The 15,773-nt window shown below is 49.4% G+C and overlaps 1 protein-coding gene across 3 annotated transcripts; it reads right to left on the bottom strand.

The window, feature by feature from the left end:
• Positions 1 to 3,174: 3,174 nt before the first annotated feature.
• Positions 3,175 to 15,425, bottom strand: LOC108933410 (beta-adducin-like). Of its 3 annotated transcripts, none has more exons than XM_018750447.2 (15): positions 15,228 to 15,425; positions 13,289 to 13,461; positions 12,330 to 12,471; positions 11,715 to 11,866; positions 11,520 to 11,600; positions 11,247 to 11,396; positions 9,202 to 9,345; positions 8,991 to 9,089; positions 8,645 to 8,821; positions 7,316 to 7,549; positions 5,523 to 5,648; positions 5,245 to 5,334; positions 4,398 to 4,548; positions 4,152 to 4,241; positions 3,175 to 4,029 (listed from the first exon to the last, which is right to left on the bottom strand). In XM_018750447.2, the coding sequence occupies exons 2-15, from the start codon at positions 13,418 to 13,420 to the stop codon at positions 3,761 to 3,763; spliced, it is 2,037 nt and encodes a 678-aa protein (XP_018605963.2). In that variant the 5' UTR covers positions 13,421 to 13,461; positions 15,228 to 15,425; the 3' UTR covers positions 3,175 to 3,760. The 3 variants fall into 3 exon arrangements, with proteins under 3 accessions (XP_018605963.2, XP_018605972.2, XP_018605982.2); XM_018750456.2 differs by having other exon boundaries at positions 15,237 to 15,425; XM_018750466.2 differs by lacking the exons at positions 13,289 to 13,461; positions 15,228 to 15,425 and having other exon boundaries at positions 11,786 to 11,866; positions 12,330 to 12,405.
• Between the last annotated feature and the right edge of the window lie 348 nt (positions 15,426 to 15,773).

The raw sequence follows: 15,773 nt of genomic DNA, 5'->3' as shown, positions 1-15,773 counted from the left end.
TTTCTACTTGTGTCGGGACGGGAAATGCTTTGGGGGAATCAACTAGAGTGATTGTCGGTTCGTTTGGTGACGGGTGACACAACATCGGTTCATTTCCGGGCTTTTCGCCTTCCGTTCGCAGGTACGGGTGTTCTCTCCTCCACACTCTAGATGGGAAACACATCGGAATGGCAGGATTCTAAGTAAGCAGCTGAAAGGAGAGGCTCGGGTGATGTCCGTGCTTCCTTTTGTCAGTCGCCGGAGGAACTGTAGAATAATGCGAAAAGCCCGTGGACCAGTTAGGACCGTAGCTCTAACAGGTGTAGTTTCACGGCTTTGACCCTACAAAGGCCCCGCCTATGGCTTAACGCTCTAAAAGATCGAAACTCCTCGATGTGCTTCATTCCAGAACCTGCTGGAGCGAGCGGGAGTAGCAGCTCAACGGGTGGAAGCTATGAGATGGAAGAGCGACTACAAAAAAACAGACCTAAGGGGCAGTGGCCTCGGTGCACTGGCTACAGCTACAGAGCGTTGCTACAACACAAGGCCCTCGGCGTCACACACCTCTTGTCTGGTACTCGAGAGGAGATGTTTGACACGACTGTCAAACGAGGTGTTTCCACCGGCGTGTGAAATTCTCCGGAGGCCGTTGCGGCGTGATAACGGAGCCGGCGTGGGGCCCCTCCCTCGCGCCGCAACTCTTCCGCCGTCGTTCCTCGCACGTACTGCAAGAGTTGGCCTTGTTTACGCCTTCTGTGGTGGGCTTGAATCCCGGTACCCTGTCCGATCGGAGCTCCTCTCCATCTTACGTGGAGCCTCCTCGGTTCGTTTCCTTATCTGACCTCTTTGCTTGGTCCGGAGCCGAAGTTGAAGCGCGATTGAACAGCCTCACCTGGTTGCCCTTGAGTCGCACACTATCAGCTGAGGATTATGGGATGCAAATACAGACTCTTCAGCCGCGATTCAGCCAACCGCGCACAGCGAAGTGTCCACGGACAGATTTTTCTCGGTTTAGATAAACCCTCTGTCCGACAAAAAATACGCACCCTGTACGCAGGACTACAGCCAGAAAAAAAAAATTCCATTTACTTTTTTTTTTTTTTTTGTGAATTAGAATTGGAAACGGATTGTTTGCAGCTGATAGTGCAGTGTTTATAGCTGCAGCATTTGGGTCGGAAGGTCACCAGTTCGAATCTCACCCGCTGCTGTTGTACCCTTGAGCAAAGTACTATTGTAAATCTCCAGTAAAATTATGCAGCTGTATAAATGGGTAAATTGCTGTAGGTAACTTAACATTGTAACTTGTTTCAGTTACAACCAACTAACCGACTGTCCCAAGCAGCGTCATGGTGAACCAAACCCTATTATGGGCACATTGGGTGCAAAGCTGAAGGGGTGGGGGACACACCCTGGATAGGGGACCAGTCCATCACAGGGTCATAACTACTTACCCAGGCAAACAGCAAAGGTACTGGAGCAATTGCAGGACAAGCGCCTTGTTCAAGGGCACCAGAGACAGAAGCGGCAACCTTCGGAGCCAAAGGCAGCCGCCCCAACTGCAACCCCACCAGCCACCCATTGTTTTGGATACGAGCGTCAGTTAAATATATACATTTTCATCATATACCCATCACAAATATACTGTATATTAAATATTACTGATATCATTACACACACACAGGCTGAAACCATTTGTCTCAAGTGGGGTCACGGCGAACCTGAGCCCAGGGCACAGGGCTGGAGGGGGAGGGGACACACCCAGGACAGGACGCCAGTCCATCACAAGGCACCCCAAGCAAGACTCGAACCCCAAACCCACCAGCGAGCAGGACCCAGCCAAATCCGCCGCACCCCCCGATATCATTACATATACATATATACTTAAATATAATATGTAATAATATTGCATAATATATATTTGTATTATTGGGGGTGCGGTGGCGCAGTGGGTTGGACCGGGTCCTGCTCTCCAGTGGGTCTGGGGTTCGAGTCCCACTTGGGGTGCCTTGCGATGGACTGGCGTCCCCTCCTGGGTGTGTCCCCTCCGGCCTTATGCCCTGTGTTGCCGTGTTAGGCTCCGGTTCCCCGCAACCCCGTATGGGACAAGCGGTTCAGAAAATGTGTGTGTGTGTGTGTATATTTGTATTATTATAAATATATTTATAATATGTAATATTATTATAGCAATGGGGATAACTAGGAACATAGTGGTTTGAACTGCTCCTTTTGGATCCTAAGATTGCAGGTTTGACTCCCACCTTGAGCAAGGTATTTACCCTAAATTGCCCCAGTAAAGAAATTACCCAGTTGTATAAAGGGGTAAATAATTGTAGGTTGCTTTGGAAAAAAGTGTTAAATGAAGAAATGGAGCGTATGTTATGAATTATACAGTATTATTGCTATGGTGAAGTTGAGAAGAAAACAACACTTGAGTGCTGCTGTGATGTGCGAACAACACGTGGGGTGGTGTTATTGAGACCCTCATTAACAGAGGGTACGGGACAAAGTCAACAGGGTATCGGCAGTGGCACTTTCACTTGTCTCACTTAAGAGTGCAGCCGGCCGTGACGGACTTTAATGCGTGATGTGCGGCACCATGCGCCTTCTGATGCTAAAAAAAGGAGAAACACATAAAACCAGTTTAATCTTTAATGGGAAGTGCTGAATCAACCGGACGTCTCTATCTGCTGCCAGCGAACGGGAAGCCAGCTCGTTTAAGACTTACGAAGTACACATATTAACATTAATGACATTAATTAAACAATATTGCCAGTAATCAAAAAACGGTTTGCGATACAAGTACTTTCATATACATTCACGTCATGAATATGTAAACATTGTCAAGGAACGAGAGATGTGCAGAGAGCACCTACAGCTGCAATAATCATCGGTTAGCTGCCGAATCTTTTTCTTACCAGCTCACACTTTAATTTACAGGCTACATTAGTTCATACATTAATTCCAAACAGTTATTAGTTCTGTTTGCATGTTCGCCCCTTGTCTGGGTGGGATTCCTTCGGGTGCTCTGGTTTCCTCCCACACTCCAAAGACATGCTGTTGAGGTTCATCCATAGTGTGTGAGTGATAGAGAGAGAGAGAGAGTGTGCTCCACTGACGTATGGATGAGTGACCCAGTGTAAGTAGCGTATCTAGCAGTGTAAGTCACCGCGGTGAATAAGGTGTGTGGGCTGATAACACTACATAGAGTTCATTGGAAGTCGCTTTAGAGAACAGTGTCCGATAAATAAATGTAATGTGTTATTTGTTGCTTCTCTGTAGGAACCTGAGTAAAATGACTGATGTGGAAAAAATGTGAAAATGAGAGAGTGCTGGACACGTCATGTTCTTTTCATGTTGTTGGCAAAATAAATCTTGGTTGCGAATTTATTGTGCCACATCATGTCCTATATTGAATGACCTCACGGGGGAGTACTTTGGTACTGTATGCCACGTACTTTTCCAAACGTCTGCAATAATACGAATTGTTTGATGGCACTGGCACCCCAAAAAATGACCTCCGCTACATCAAAAGTGTGTTCATCTTTACACTTCTCACAGTTTTAAGCACAATCTGGTTGACATGTTTTGCTCCCACACGAGTTCTGCTCTGCTGACTCAGATCCAGGGACATACATGTCGGCATGTCATTTGTGTGTGTGTGTGTGTGTGTTTGTGTGAGAGACAGAGAGAGGCACAGGTCTCCCTAAACTCATCTCATCTCGGTCGCAAGCTCTGCGGGACTCAGGGACGAGGACACCGTCCCGGAGGAGGCCACGTTCACTCAGACCTCGGTTTTCTCCTTCTGTTTCTTGCTCCTCTTCAGGAAGGAGGGGGTCCTGAACTTCTTCTTCTTCTTCGAAGGTGAGCTCTCGGGGGTGTTTCCCGGGAGCTTAGCCTGGGGCTTTGCCGGGGACGCGGCCCGGGGCTCGGCGGGGAGCGCCGCGGGAGACGTGGGCAACGTTTCTGCCACGCTCAGAGTCTTCATCTCATCCTCTAGACCCTCCACCTGCTCCTCCGCACGCTGTTTTTCATTCTCCTGCTTCCCATCACCTGAAAAACGGGGTGTTTTACACATCCGTGGACACAAGAGAGAGTGGGCTGGAGCAGGTCATCAGCGCCAGTGCCTGACTCGCATGAGTGTCCGCCCGCGATACTCTGTGCACACGTCCTACCTGCTGGTGGCAGGGGTCCCGCGGGAGGGTTCCTGGTAGGGGATTCAGATTCGGCGGTGGCCTCACTCCTTGGTGCCAGTTGCTGCTCGCCTGTCGGGGAAAAGCCCAAAAAATAGTGAGGTGGGAATAGCAGAGGTGAGGGGGATGTGATGTAGGGGAACATCTGAGGATGGAGATGAGCAGATGACACAGCTGAGCATCTTATGGGACGGAGGACAGCGAGTGACGGGGGGGGCGCCTGCGTACCGTTGTCCAGGTCCAAGCACTGCTTCCTCTGCACCTCCCGCCGGTACTCCTCCAGCTCCTGGTCCGTCAGCTGGCTGAACGGGTTGGGCGTCTCAAGCTCTGGGACCAGCTGCGGACCAGGAAGTCCCCCATCCAGGTCAGAGTCAGAGTCCTAAGGAACCACAGAGAGAGTGTGGGATATTCTCATAGGTGGCACAGCGAGGAGCACTGCTGTCTCACAGGGCTTGGGTGGTGCGAGAGAACATGGGTTCGAACCTTGCTCAGTCTGTGTGGAGTTTATGTGTTCTTCCTGTGTCTGTGGGGGTTTCCTCCCACAGTCCAAAGACATGCTGTTGAGGTTCACCCATAGTGTGTGAGTGACAGAGAGTGTGTGTGTTCTACTCATGTATGGATGAGTGACCCAGTGTAAGTAGTGTATCTAGCAGTGGCAGCCTTTGGGTGCTCTGGTTTCCTCCCACAGTCCAAAGACATGCTGTTGAGGTTCACCCATAGTGTGTGAGAGAGAGAGAGAGTGTGTGTGTGTTCCACTGATATGTGGATGAGTGACCCAGTGTAAGTAGTGTATCTAGCAGTGTAAGTCACTGTGCTGAATATGGTGTGTGGGCTGATAACATACATAGAGCTCATTGGAAGTTGCTTTGGACAGAAGTGTTGGCTAAATAAATGTAATGTAGGCATTTTTTGGACACTATACAGAGATGGTGCTGTACTGTAGCTGTGAATGTCCTTCCAGAATCTCTACTTGCGTGACGTGTGTGTTTGTTCTATAAGCGCTGGCTGTAAAACGTATGCGCTCCTCACGAGGCTCCCTGCTCTTCCGATGAGGCTGCGCCGTACTCTGCCCTACCTGGCTAAGACCCCGGTTGCACAGAACGCCGGCCAGTAAGTGGGACTGAGGACCAGCCCAGTTCGTCTCCTGCCGCTGCTGCTCCCGGATCTGTAAACGAGAGATACCGCTCTTGGAGTCGGGTCTCTCTCACATTTTAAGCCATCCTTAGTTAAATTCATCACTCCCTGTACCCCGCTAATACAATGAAGGATTTAAAATGTCAGACCCTCTTTGTCTGCGTGCTGCACAGGCTGCACGAGATAAGGCCCACGAGCCCTCAGCGTCATGCTGTCTACCTTCTTCCGGATCTCCAGAACCTCCTGGGGGTCGGTAAACAGCGGCACAAACTGGCTGGCGCTCTCCACCTTCACGGCCGAGCCGCTGCCCCGTCTCATCTCCCCTTCTTTCAGCCACTGTGACGCCTAATGGGGGGGAGAAAAATTAGCAGGACAACATCTGCTGGTTCATATTCTATTTGTATTAATGTGAAACTATATTGAAGGCATAGCTTTAGCTTCACATACTTCTCCCATCTGGCAGATGCTTAGGACCTCTTTGCGCCAAAACAACCAGACACAGTTTTTTCCCCATGCTGTTATGTCCATGAACACCTGATTGCTGTTAGTCTGTGCAATACTTTCTCCCTCTTACTTATTTCCTCGCTCATTATTTATTCCATCCCTCCTATTTATCCCCCTCATTATTTATTCCTTCCCTCATTATTTATTCCATCCCTCATATTTATTCCTTCCCTCGTTATTTACTAGATCCCTCTTTATTTATTCCATCCCTCGTACTTATTCTTTCCCTCATTATTTATTCGAGCCCTTGTATTTATTCCTTACCTCATTATTTACTCGATCCCTTGTTATTTATTCCATCCCTCTTACTTATTCTTTCCCCCATTATTTATTTGAGCCCTCATTATTTATTCCATCCCTCATATTTATTCCTTCCCTCATTATTTACTAGATCCCTCTTTATTTATTCTTTCCCTCATTATTTATTCGAGCCCTCATATTTATTCCTTACCTCATTATTTACTCGATCCCTTGTTATTTATTCCATCCCTCTTACTTATTCTTTCCCTCATTATTTATTCCATCCCTTGTATTTATGCCTTCCCTCATTATTTATTCCTTCCCTCATTATTGACCCGATCCTTTGTACTTATTCTTTCCCTCATTATTTACCCGATCACTCATTATTCATTCCATCTCTCATTATTCATTCCTTCCCATCCCTGCATTTTTTGTATGTACAGATGTATGTATGTTTATATGTGTGTATATGTATGTTGTGTTTTTTTGTCTACTCTACACTGTGAGGCATTAGGAACCGAAGCCAAATTCCCTGTATGCATGTGCATACTTGGCCAAATAAATTGGATTCTGATTCTGATTCTAAAAACGTCATCCTATTTCAATCTCGGTTTGATTTCTGGCAAGTAAATTCGTTTCAGTTCTTGTTTGTAATATAAAATGAAACATCATATAGTCATATTTGTCCAGTATGTTTAAATTGGTTATTAAAGGGTTTGTATGTAGTGGCCCTCAAGAGCAGAGGTGCCTCGACATTTTTTTAAAAATAAAATATTGGCGGGACGTAGCGCGCTGTCTCCGACAGGGGGCAGTAGCGGCACTGCAGTACCCAGCGCGGGACTATGAATTACCCCTGCATTGCAGAGAGCTGTGCACACAGAGTAGAGCAGACAGAAGGGAAGAGAGGTAGGGGGGCTTTTGGCGGCAGCAGACGAGACGGAGTCCCGCTGTGGAAACGACACCACGGTTAGCGCGTTTGGCAGGAAACTGAGGAACCCCTTCAGCGCAGTTCTGCCACTTGAGCCTTTGCACCTTCTCGGCTCCGACTGCGGGGCTCTGCTGCTGGTCGCACCCTCTACATTTATAAATTCCCCGAAATGTGACAAAAAATAGGTGTTCTTTCATGGGTGGGAACACAGATGAGCGGATTTCTAATTTCTGAATGTGTTTGCTGTGTGAAAAGACACAGCACAGCACAGTTTCGTTATGTGCACCCCCCCTCCCCCCCCATGGAACCCCGACAGGCCCTCCCTGCCCCATGTCCTTACTGTGCTGCGCTGATGCCCCGGGCTCTCCTGGCTTCGGGAGCTGTTTGGCATATTGAGCCATCGCGTCTTCTCCAGCCTCTGCTTGTGGGCGTGGGTGGGTGGGCGGAGGTACCGTCGGGCGCTGCCCCCCTCCAGCGTGAAAGCAGTAACGGCGGCTGCGACCTCCACCTCCCTCCGGGCTCGTGCCCGCTCCAGCAGCAGGGGGAAGCGATACGCGTAGCCTGTCCGGTAACCCTGCCCGGAGACGAGAAAGCCTTAGCCGCTGTGGGTGTTGGGTCCGCTGTCTCCCAGGGTGTTGGCGTGTGGGTTTACAGCTCTAGTGTTCAGACTCAGTGTCCTGGGATGCAGAAGCACAGTCCCCACGGGGTGTAGGATAAACTGATTTTTGCCCAGTCTTGACTCTCAGCTGCTTTACTGCGGTAATTATACAAAAAGCGACTCCCCTCATCAGGATCACATGTCAGTCGGGCGCTAATTAATTCACTAGAAATTGTTTAAAGGCTCCAGGACCGTAACCCTGGAGACTATGGAACTGATTAATGCTCTTCTGGAACTCTTTCAGGCACGTCCTTATACCAACACGTACGTCTTTATTTCCGGAAACATTATTTAAACACAGACATCAGTGCCCAAGAGCACTCTGTGAATATGTCTAAGTGTGAGTGTGTGTGTGTGTGTGTGTGTGTGTGTTTGCCTTTGTGGGAATGTACACTGTGCTGTTTGAAAGTCTGTGAACCCAACAGAGAGGAACATTATTCTTGTACAAAATATTAAACACACACATTGCCTGAAACCACTTATCCCAAGCGGGGTCGCGGCAAGCCGGAGCCTAACCCGACAACACAGGGCGCAAGGCCAGAGGGGGAGGGGACGCAGCCGGGACGGGAGGCCAGTCCGTCGCAAGGCAGCCCAAGCGGGACTCGAACTCCAGACCTACCGGAAAGCGTACCCTGGACGAACTCGCTGTGTCACAGCGTCCCCGAAATATTAAAATATACCTATCAAATCTAAATGTTAAACTGCAGAATAAAAATATAAGTGACGACAATTTACATCCCTGATTCTACTTATCTACTTGGTTGAACCAGTGCAACTTGGGCTTCACTTATTTTTACATCTGCACTACTTGTGTGTTTCTGCTACACACACGATTTCCTCTAAAGCAACATATGGAATTGATCATTACACACCTGTTGTGTCACATGAGCAACAGCGATTCTCATTCAATAATCATTTCGAGGTAAAAGTAAGGGACACAAGGGGGGTCACACACTTTCACGCAGCGCTGTCCCTCTGTCGGCATCGGCACGTCTGTTGGTGTGTCCTCACCAGATTGTCCAGGGTCCTCATGAGAGCCTCAAATTCGTGTTCCCCGAGCCGACTCTTGTGCAGCGGGCCAAAGGTGGAGCCCGCCCAGCCCACGGTGCCGGTGGGACACGGTCTCTGGGAGACCCGGTCCAGCAGGATCAGGTTCTTCTGTCCACCAGCACTGCACATGGCTGACACCTGCAGGTGGACGCCGGAATTGCAGCACCGCCATGGAAACTTCCAGCTCAGCCCACGGAAAACAGAAAGGCCTCTATACACACACTCCCCCCCACCCCGGTGTGAAAGAGTGCCCCCTCTCCCCCGTTGCAGGTGTAGGTAAATGGCTGCAAAAGTGTCCCGTTCTCACCTGTATCTGACAGGCCGCCTGGACGTGGTAGAGGATGTAAAAAGCTTCCTCTACTGACTCCCCCAGCGCCACGATGCCGTGGTTCCTTAGGACCAGCACCTGAGCACAAGCGGAACTACATTTTGTAAATTAGTGTAGCCCCCACCCGTGTGTAAAACACCTGCAGGAACCTCTCCATCCCTTTTCCGCTGCCACACTTTTCCTTCCTGACCTTGCAGGTCGGGCCCAAGCTTTTCTGCAGCTCCACCTTGTCGCCGGTCTCCTCCATCGTTCCACTGTAGCTGTAGTAGGCCACCTCGCCCGCCAGCAAGGCCTCGTGGGACAGCGGCAGGAGGCCACACTTCATGGCCGACACCTTTCGCAGACAATGAGACGTGTGTGTTTTGGAGAGAGAAAGAAAAAAAAAGGCTCCTGAAGGAGCCTCTCTCAGCCCAAGAGGAACTGGGAGAACTCAGACAGGCAGCATCACTTTGAAAGTGCAGCTCAGCTGATGCTTTTATCCAAAGAAACTTACAGAATTTGACCTATTTGCAAGGCTGGGAATTCTTGCTGGTGCAATTTGGGTTACGTATCCATGGTGCTACAGCAGTAGTGAGGACAGTGGCTCAAACCAGCAACCTTCAGGTTACAAGTCAATGTCCTCATCTGATATGCAGGCTGCTGCTGCACAAACAGAAGCACACAAGCACTGTTAAATATATATACATACATATCTATATGTATAAATATACTGTATATATAGGGTGCTGCTTGAAAGATATGAGCTGCTTGTGTCCCTTAGTTTTCCCAAAAAATGTTTATTTAATCAGGACCAGTCTTTAGAGGAATAGAATATTGTGGCACAGCGAATAGAGCTGCTGTCTCACAGAACCTCGGTGGTGTGAGAGAACATGGGTTTGATTCCTGCTCAGCCTGTGTGGGTTTCCTTTGGGTGCTCTGGTTTCCTCCCACACTCCAAAGACATGCTATTCAATTTCCCCCATAGTGTGTGAGTGACAGAGAGAGTGTGTGTGTGTTCCACTGATGTATGGATGAGTGACCCAGTGTAACTAGTGTATCTAGCAGTGTAAATCACTGTGGTGAATAAGGTGTGTGGGCTCATAACACTACATAGAGCAATTTAAATGTAATGTAGAAGTTGTGCAGGTGCAAAAATAAGTGAAACCCAAGTTACACTGTTTAGATAAGTAGAATCAGATGTGTAAATCATCATCATGTAATTGTATTATGTTTATTTAGGTTTTATATTTGTTTTAATATTTTTATAGGAACAATGACCATCACTATGGGGTTCACATACTTTCAAGCAGCACCATTTGTGTCTATTATAAGATATATACAGCACTGTGCAAAAGTTTTAGGTACTTGGGGGGGAAAGCTGTAAAGTGAGAATGCTTCCAAAAATAATGTTCTTAATTAATAAACTTCCTTCAAAGCTTAGTAACCATCCATCGTCAACAACCACCTGGCCGGATTCTGCTCTCTGGCGGGTCTGGGGTTCGAGTCCTGCTCGGGTGCCTTGCGATGGACTGGCGTCCCGTCCTGGGTGTGTCCCCTCCCCCTCCAGCCTTGCGCCCTGTGTTGCTGGGTTGGGCTCCAGTTCGCTGCGTCCTCAGAACAAGCGGTCTTAGACAGTGTGTGTGTGTACTTTCTTTAACAACATACAAAACCCTTACTGTAATACTGTAACTTTTTGCAAAAGGGATGCTTGGAAATCTAAAATATTCTCTTCCTCATTGACACTAATGCAGAAGACATTAAATAACAGTCTAAAACAAATATTTTTGTGAAACATCTAAGTGCCTAAGACTTTTGCACAGTACTCTATGTTAAACACACACGCGCCCACACAGTCCGAAGCTGCTCATCCCAAGCGGGGTCGCGGCGAACCAGCACCTAACCCGGCAACACAGGGCATAGAGCTGAAGAGGGAGGGGACACACCCAGGACAGGACGCCAGTCCATCGCAAGGCACCCCAAGCGGGACTCGAACCTCAGACCTGCCAGAGAGCAGGCACAGGCCAAACCCGCCGCATCACCATGCCCCCTATGTTAGGTATGTAAAATTTAAACAGACATATGTATACACATTTAACAGTACTTACACTTAATTGTGTACATCCAATTAATTAATCAAACAACGCTGCGGAATGTTATTGGCTTTAGAGAAAAGCATGTGCTGAAAAATTCCCTCTAATGACTGGGGCTTTTCCGTCCGCCTGTTTCGGCCGTGACCCTGTGCCCTCAGGCGCTTACTGCGACGGAGGCAGGTGTGTGCAGGTGCAGCAGGCAGCGCACGTCAGGCCTGGCGGAGTAGAGGGCAGAGTGCAGACCGAAGCCCTCGACGTCGATTCCCAGCGCTGTACTGCCCTGCTCCACAGTCTCCCCTAGGATGTTTACCTTCACCTGGGGAACAGCAGAACACTGTTTTCAGAGCTGTGGCTATGGGTGTCCATCGTGACTGTCAAAGACTGTGTGTGTGTGTGTGTGTGTGTGTGTGTGTGTGTGTGTGAGTGCTTGATCGCTCACCAGGCTCAGGGCTGTGGCCTCGCTGTACGACAGCCCATGTGGGAGCACCAAGAAGTGGTCCTGCTCCTTACTGATGCGCAGCTGAAGACACAGCCAGACAGAGAGACCCCCAGTCGGACGGAGACACAGCCACACACATCTACATAGAGCTGGACACGGAGGTGCTCAGACAGCTGGGGAAACGGATCCCCTCACCGTGAGCTGCCCGTGAGCCACGCAGGCCCAGCCGTAGAGGTCCAGCAGGCGGTACGTGCTGGCGAGCTTACAGCGCTGCAGCCGCTCAGCCTTCCCCATGGAGCCGGGTTCCACGCTGCCCAGATCATTGATGGGCGTCACTGTCACCAAGTCTGGGAGGGGGGTGCAACCAGACGTCATAGTGACTTGCGATGCTGCCGCACGGGAAAACCTCAGATCTGAATTTGTCAAGCGATGTTACCTCCTTTTTCACTGTCACACACGGGCCTGCTTGCTCTTCGTGTTCTCACGTCTGACACAGTAAAACTGACAGAGTAAAAGCCCTACAAGAGTTTACTCATCTCTGCGGGGGTATCACTCCAAACTGTAGGGGCCAAGTGGATTTGTTATTGTTGATAAAATACTGCAAATTTTGCCCTTTTATATTTTTTATAACTTGGATCGCATGGAGGTAGGAAGATGTGGAAGATGTTTAGGGAGGTAACATTGCACTGAACACAGTGTATCATGTTATCATCATGATGTAAAAATGTGCCAACTTATTGCAGCACAACAGGTATGTGTGTCGAGGGGTCGTGGGGGGAGGTGGGGGCTGAGGATTGGACATAGACATACGAGAAGGCGAAGTAGGGAGGGCCAAAGTGGCGCTGGAGTGGGACAGGAAGTCAGCAATCTGCCGCAGGGCCCACAGACTGGAAGAGTTGGTGCCCTTCTTCACCTGATCCTGGATCAGCACATCCAGCTCCTCCCTGAAGGTCTGCCACACGCACACACATTCAGACACAGGAGTTGGAAGCAAGTGCTCTTTGCAGTGCTCATGTATCTAGAGCATGGTAAAAATAGTGTATACTCAGATGCAGAATCCAGAGAGGGTAGTATGCACATGTACATAGACAGGTTGCGATCATATAACAGCATGAGCACAGAACATGACATATGATACGTGCAACACGGGTGGCATGGTGGCACAGCGAGTAGCGCTGCTGTCTCACAGCGCCTGGGTGGTGCGAGAGAATGTGGGTTTGATCCCTGTTCAGGCTGTGTGGAGTTTGCCTGTTCTCGCTGTGTCTGTGTGGGTTTTCTGTGGGTGCTCTGGTTTCCTCCCACAGTCCAAAGACATGCAGTTCAGCTTCATTCATAGTGAGAGAGTATGTTCCACTGATGTATGGATGAGTGACCCAGTGTAAGTCACCTTGATAAATAAGGTGTGTGGGCTGATAACACTACATAGAGCTCATTGGAAGTTGCTTTAGAGAAAAGTGTCTGTGAAATAAATGAATGTAAATGACAAAATCATTGCAGAGATGATCTGAAAGCACTTGCTACCCTTTCTGCTTTACCCTGAAATGACACCTGGGAGATGGAATGTGAGGTTTAGACCTAAAGTGGTCTTTTGCAGTAGTGATTTGAATGGTGCAAACGGAAAAAATGCAACAAAAAGAGGTGAGGAGGGAAAGGAAAATCTATGGTGTGTGTGCAATGCGGGGGCATCTCTTCCATACAGTTCTCTGCACAGACCTCCATATACGGGGGGGAGCAAACGTAGAACCAAGAACATTGTGCATTGCACTTACTGGGCTCTGCATGACCGATGACAGCGACCTATGCTCATGTGTTAGGCTTAAAGGAGAGATGTGGCCATCGGGGAGTGGAGGACCAGGGCTCTGGTGGGTGGGGCTTCCTTCTGGGGTGGACATGGCACTCATTGTCTTCACTGAGACGGCTGGAAGGAGGTACCTGTAGGACTCTAGTGGAGACAGAAAAGAACAAACGCTGCTTGGTGAGCATCATTACTTTCTGCCAGTCGCTGTCTAGTTGAAAACCTCAAAATTTTCATCTGTTTCTGTAACTCTATGGTCTGCAGGAGAACAGTCACAGGGCAACTGGTAGCGTAGTGGTTAGAGCTGCAGCCTTTAGGCCCTAGGTTGCATGTTTGAATCCCATCTCCAGCTGTAATACCTCTGAGAAAGGTACTGTAGTAAATTTATCCAGTTGTATAAACAGGTGAAGAGATTTACATTGTAAGGAGTTTGCATGTTCTCCCCGTGTCTGTGTGGGTTTTGTCCGGGTGCTTTGGTTTCCTCCCACACTCCAAAGACATGCTGTTTGGGTTCCCCCATAGTGTGTGAGTGACAGGGAGAGTGTGTTCTGCTGATGTATGGATGAGTGACCCAGTGTAAGTGGTGAATCCAGCAGTGTAAGTCACTGGGTGAATAAGGTGTGTGTGGGCTGATAACACTACATAGAGTTCATTGGAAGTCGCTTTGGAGAAAAGTGTCTGCTAAGCCAATGAATGAATGTAAATGATGCTGTGTATTATGTCCCTACCCACACAGCTCCTGTACTTGAATCTCTGGCAGAAGCTGGTGAAAAAGTGAGAGAAGGGTACAGATCTGGTCTTTGCCAGGTGGAAATATCGCAGATGAGAAGATTAACAGATGGAAAGTCTATGGATATTTACCCAGGTTACATTTCCATTTACATTCACTTAGCAAAAGTAACACACCTGTTTAAATCGTAAGTAACAATAAACCACGTTATGATTTTTTTTTTTTACTAACGGCGAAATGATTGAAGACATGAAACATGTCTACTTTTCCGTGCAAACTAGCGAACCGTTTTTCGAAACCTCGCACGAGCACCTCCGCCGCTGTCGCGCTGCCTAGCAACAGCGCGAAGGGCGCGCGACGAGCCCTCGCTGAGGGGCGGAGCTGCGGAGCATCTTTACCCGACACGCGCTCGGGTCATGAAGCCGGTCCCGGTCATCGTGCCCCCTCGCGGTGACAGACAGGTGACACCGCAGCCCAAAGACTCGCCCAGGCGCGACCCTTCCGACAGTTCATTACTCCACACGCGCGCGCACACACAACAGGGCTGATCCCCCAGCTCTACTGTGTGACCGAGACAGCGGCCTCTTGTCAGGTATCGATGGATCAGAGTATGAACCACAGTACTGTATAGGATTTACACACAAATACTGTGATTTGCCGGGGACACGCCCCTCCCGTTACCCTGATTACTTCTGTGAACGTGTACAATTAAGACGCCTTATTTACATAATAGGCCCGGTAGGCACTACTGGGGGGGGGGGGGAATTAATGAAAGAAATTAAGAGACGACGATGTCAGATGTCGGCAGAGACATTTTTTCGGCGAATGAACCAGCAGGAAAAGCCACACGATCCCGTTTCGGCGGCACTGGGTGTGTATCTCGAGCTCAGGTGGTGAGTACCGCACGCACGGGTCGATCGATCGCTCGCGCTCGGTCCGCGGTCGCAGTAAGGGCACGCGCGCCACTCACCTGCATCCAAAACAAACGACGCTCGCGCTCGGGACGGCGCCACGCGACGTGTAACACGACCGCGCAGATATGTTTTTTTTTTTTTGGACACGCTGCGCTTGCGAAACATAAAAATAAGTCAAATGTGCCGTTTCGCAGCGCGATCGCGCCGCTGCGGTGCAGTAAAACGCATCGCGCGCGCACAAAGGCGCGCTTGTGAGGCTTGCGCTTTACCTTGTTTACCTCGTATCACGTCCTCCGAGCCGCGCCGCTCCTCCGCGACACGAACAGCTCGACGAGCGGCCGATGCAAACCGGTACGATCGGGAGCGGACATGAAAAATCGGTCAGATCTCAGCGCGTCCTTCGAGGCGGCCGCGCGCTCCATCGGCGGTCCACGCGCGCGGACGTGCCCGCGCGGTGTCCCCTGGTCCGGCAGGGACCGGACCTCCTCGTCACCTGCTCGTCACCGCAGCTACGGAGGAGGCGACCTGGGCGGTAGCGTCGTCACGCCATCATCACCGCTGGTGCGCGAGCTGCTGGAAAAAAAAAAAAAAAAAAAAAAAAAATAGAATCAAACCTACGATGTTAAACGTGATGATATACAAAATATACACGCACGACACTGCACATTAAGCAAAGCACTTAAGTTTGGATGCGCAGCCCAAGGGTTCGTCACACATGCATTGATTGGAAGACTTTCACTGCGTTTACCTTATTCTTGTTAAAACCCCTGTTTTTTATTCCAGCCTCACATACTCATACTGCTTGTGTCTGAGCA

Source organism: Scleropages formosus, chromosome 6 (genome assembly GCF_900964775.1).
Source record: "Scleropages formosus chromosome 6, fSclFor1.1, whole genome shotgun sequence".
Classification (NCBI taxonomy): domain Eukaryota; kingdom Metazoa; phylum Chordata; class Actinopteri; order Osteoglossiformes; family Osteoglossidae; genus Scleropages; species Scleropages formosus.
The sequence above is the reverse complement of the archived record's forward strand: the minus strand, read 5'-3'. Positions and strand labels throughout refer to the sequence as shown.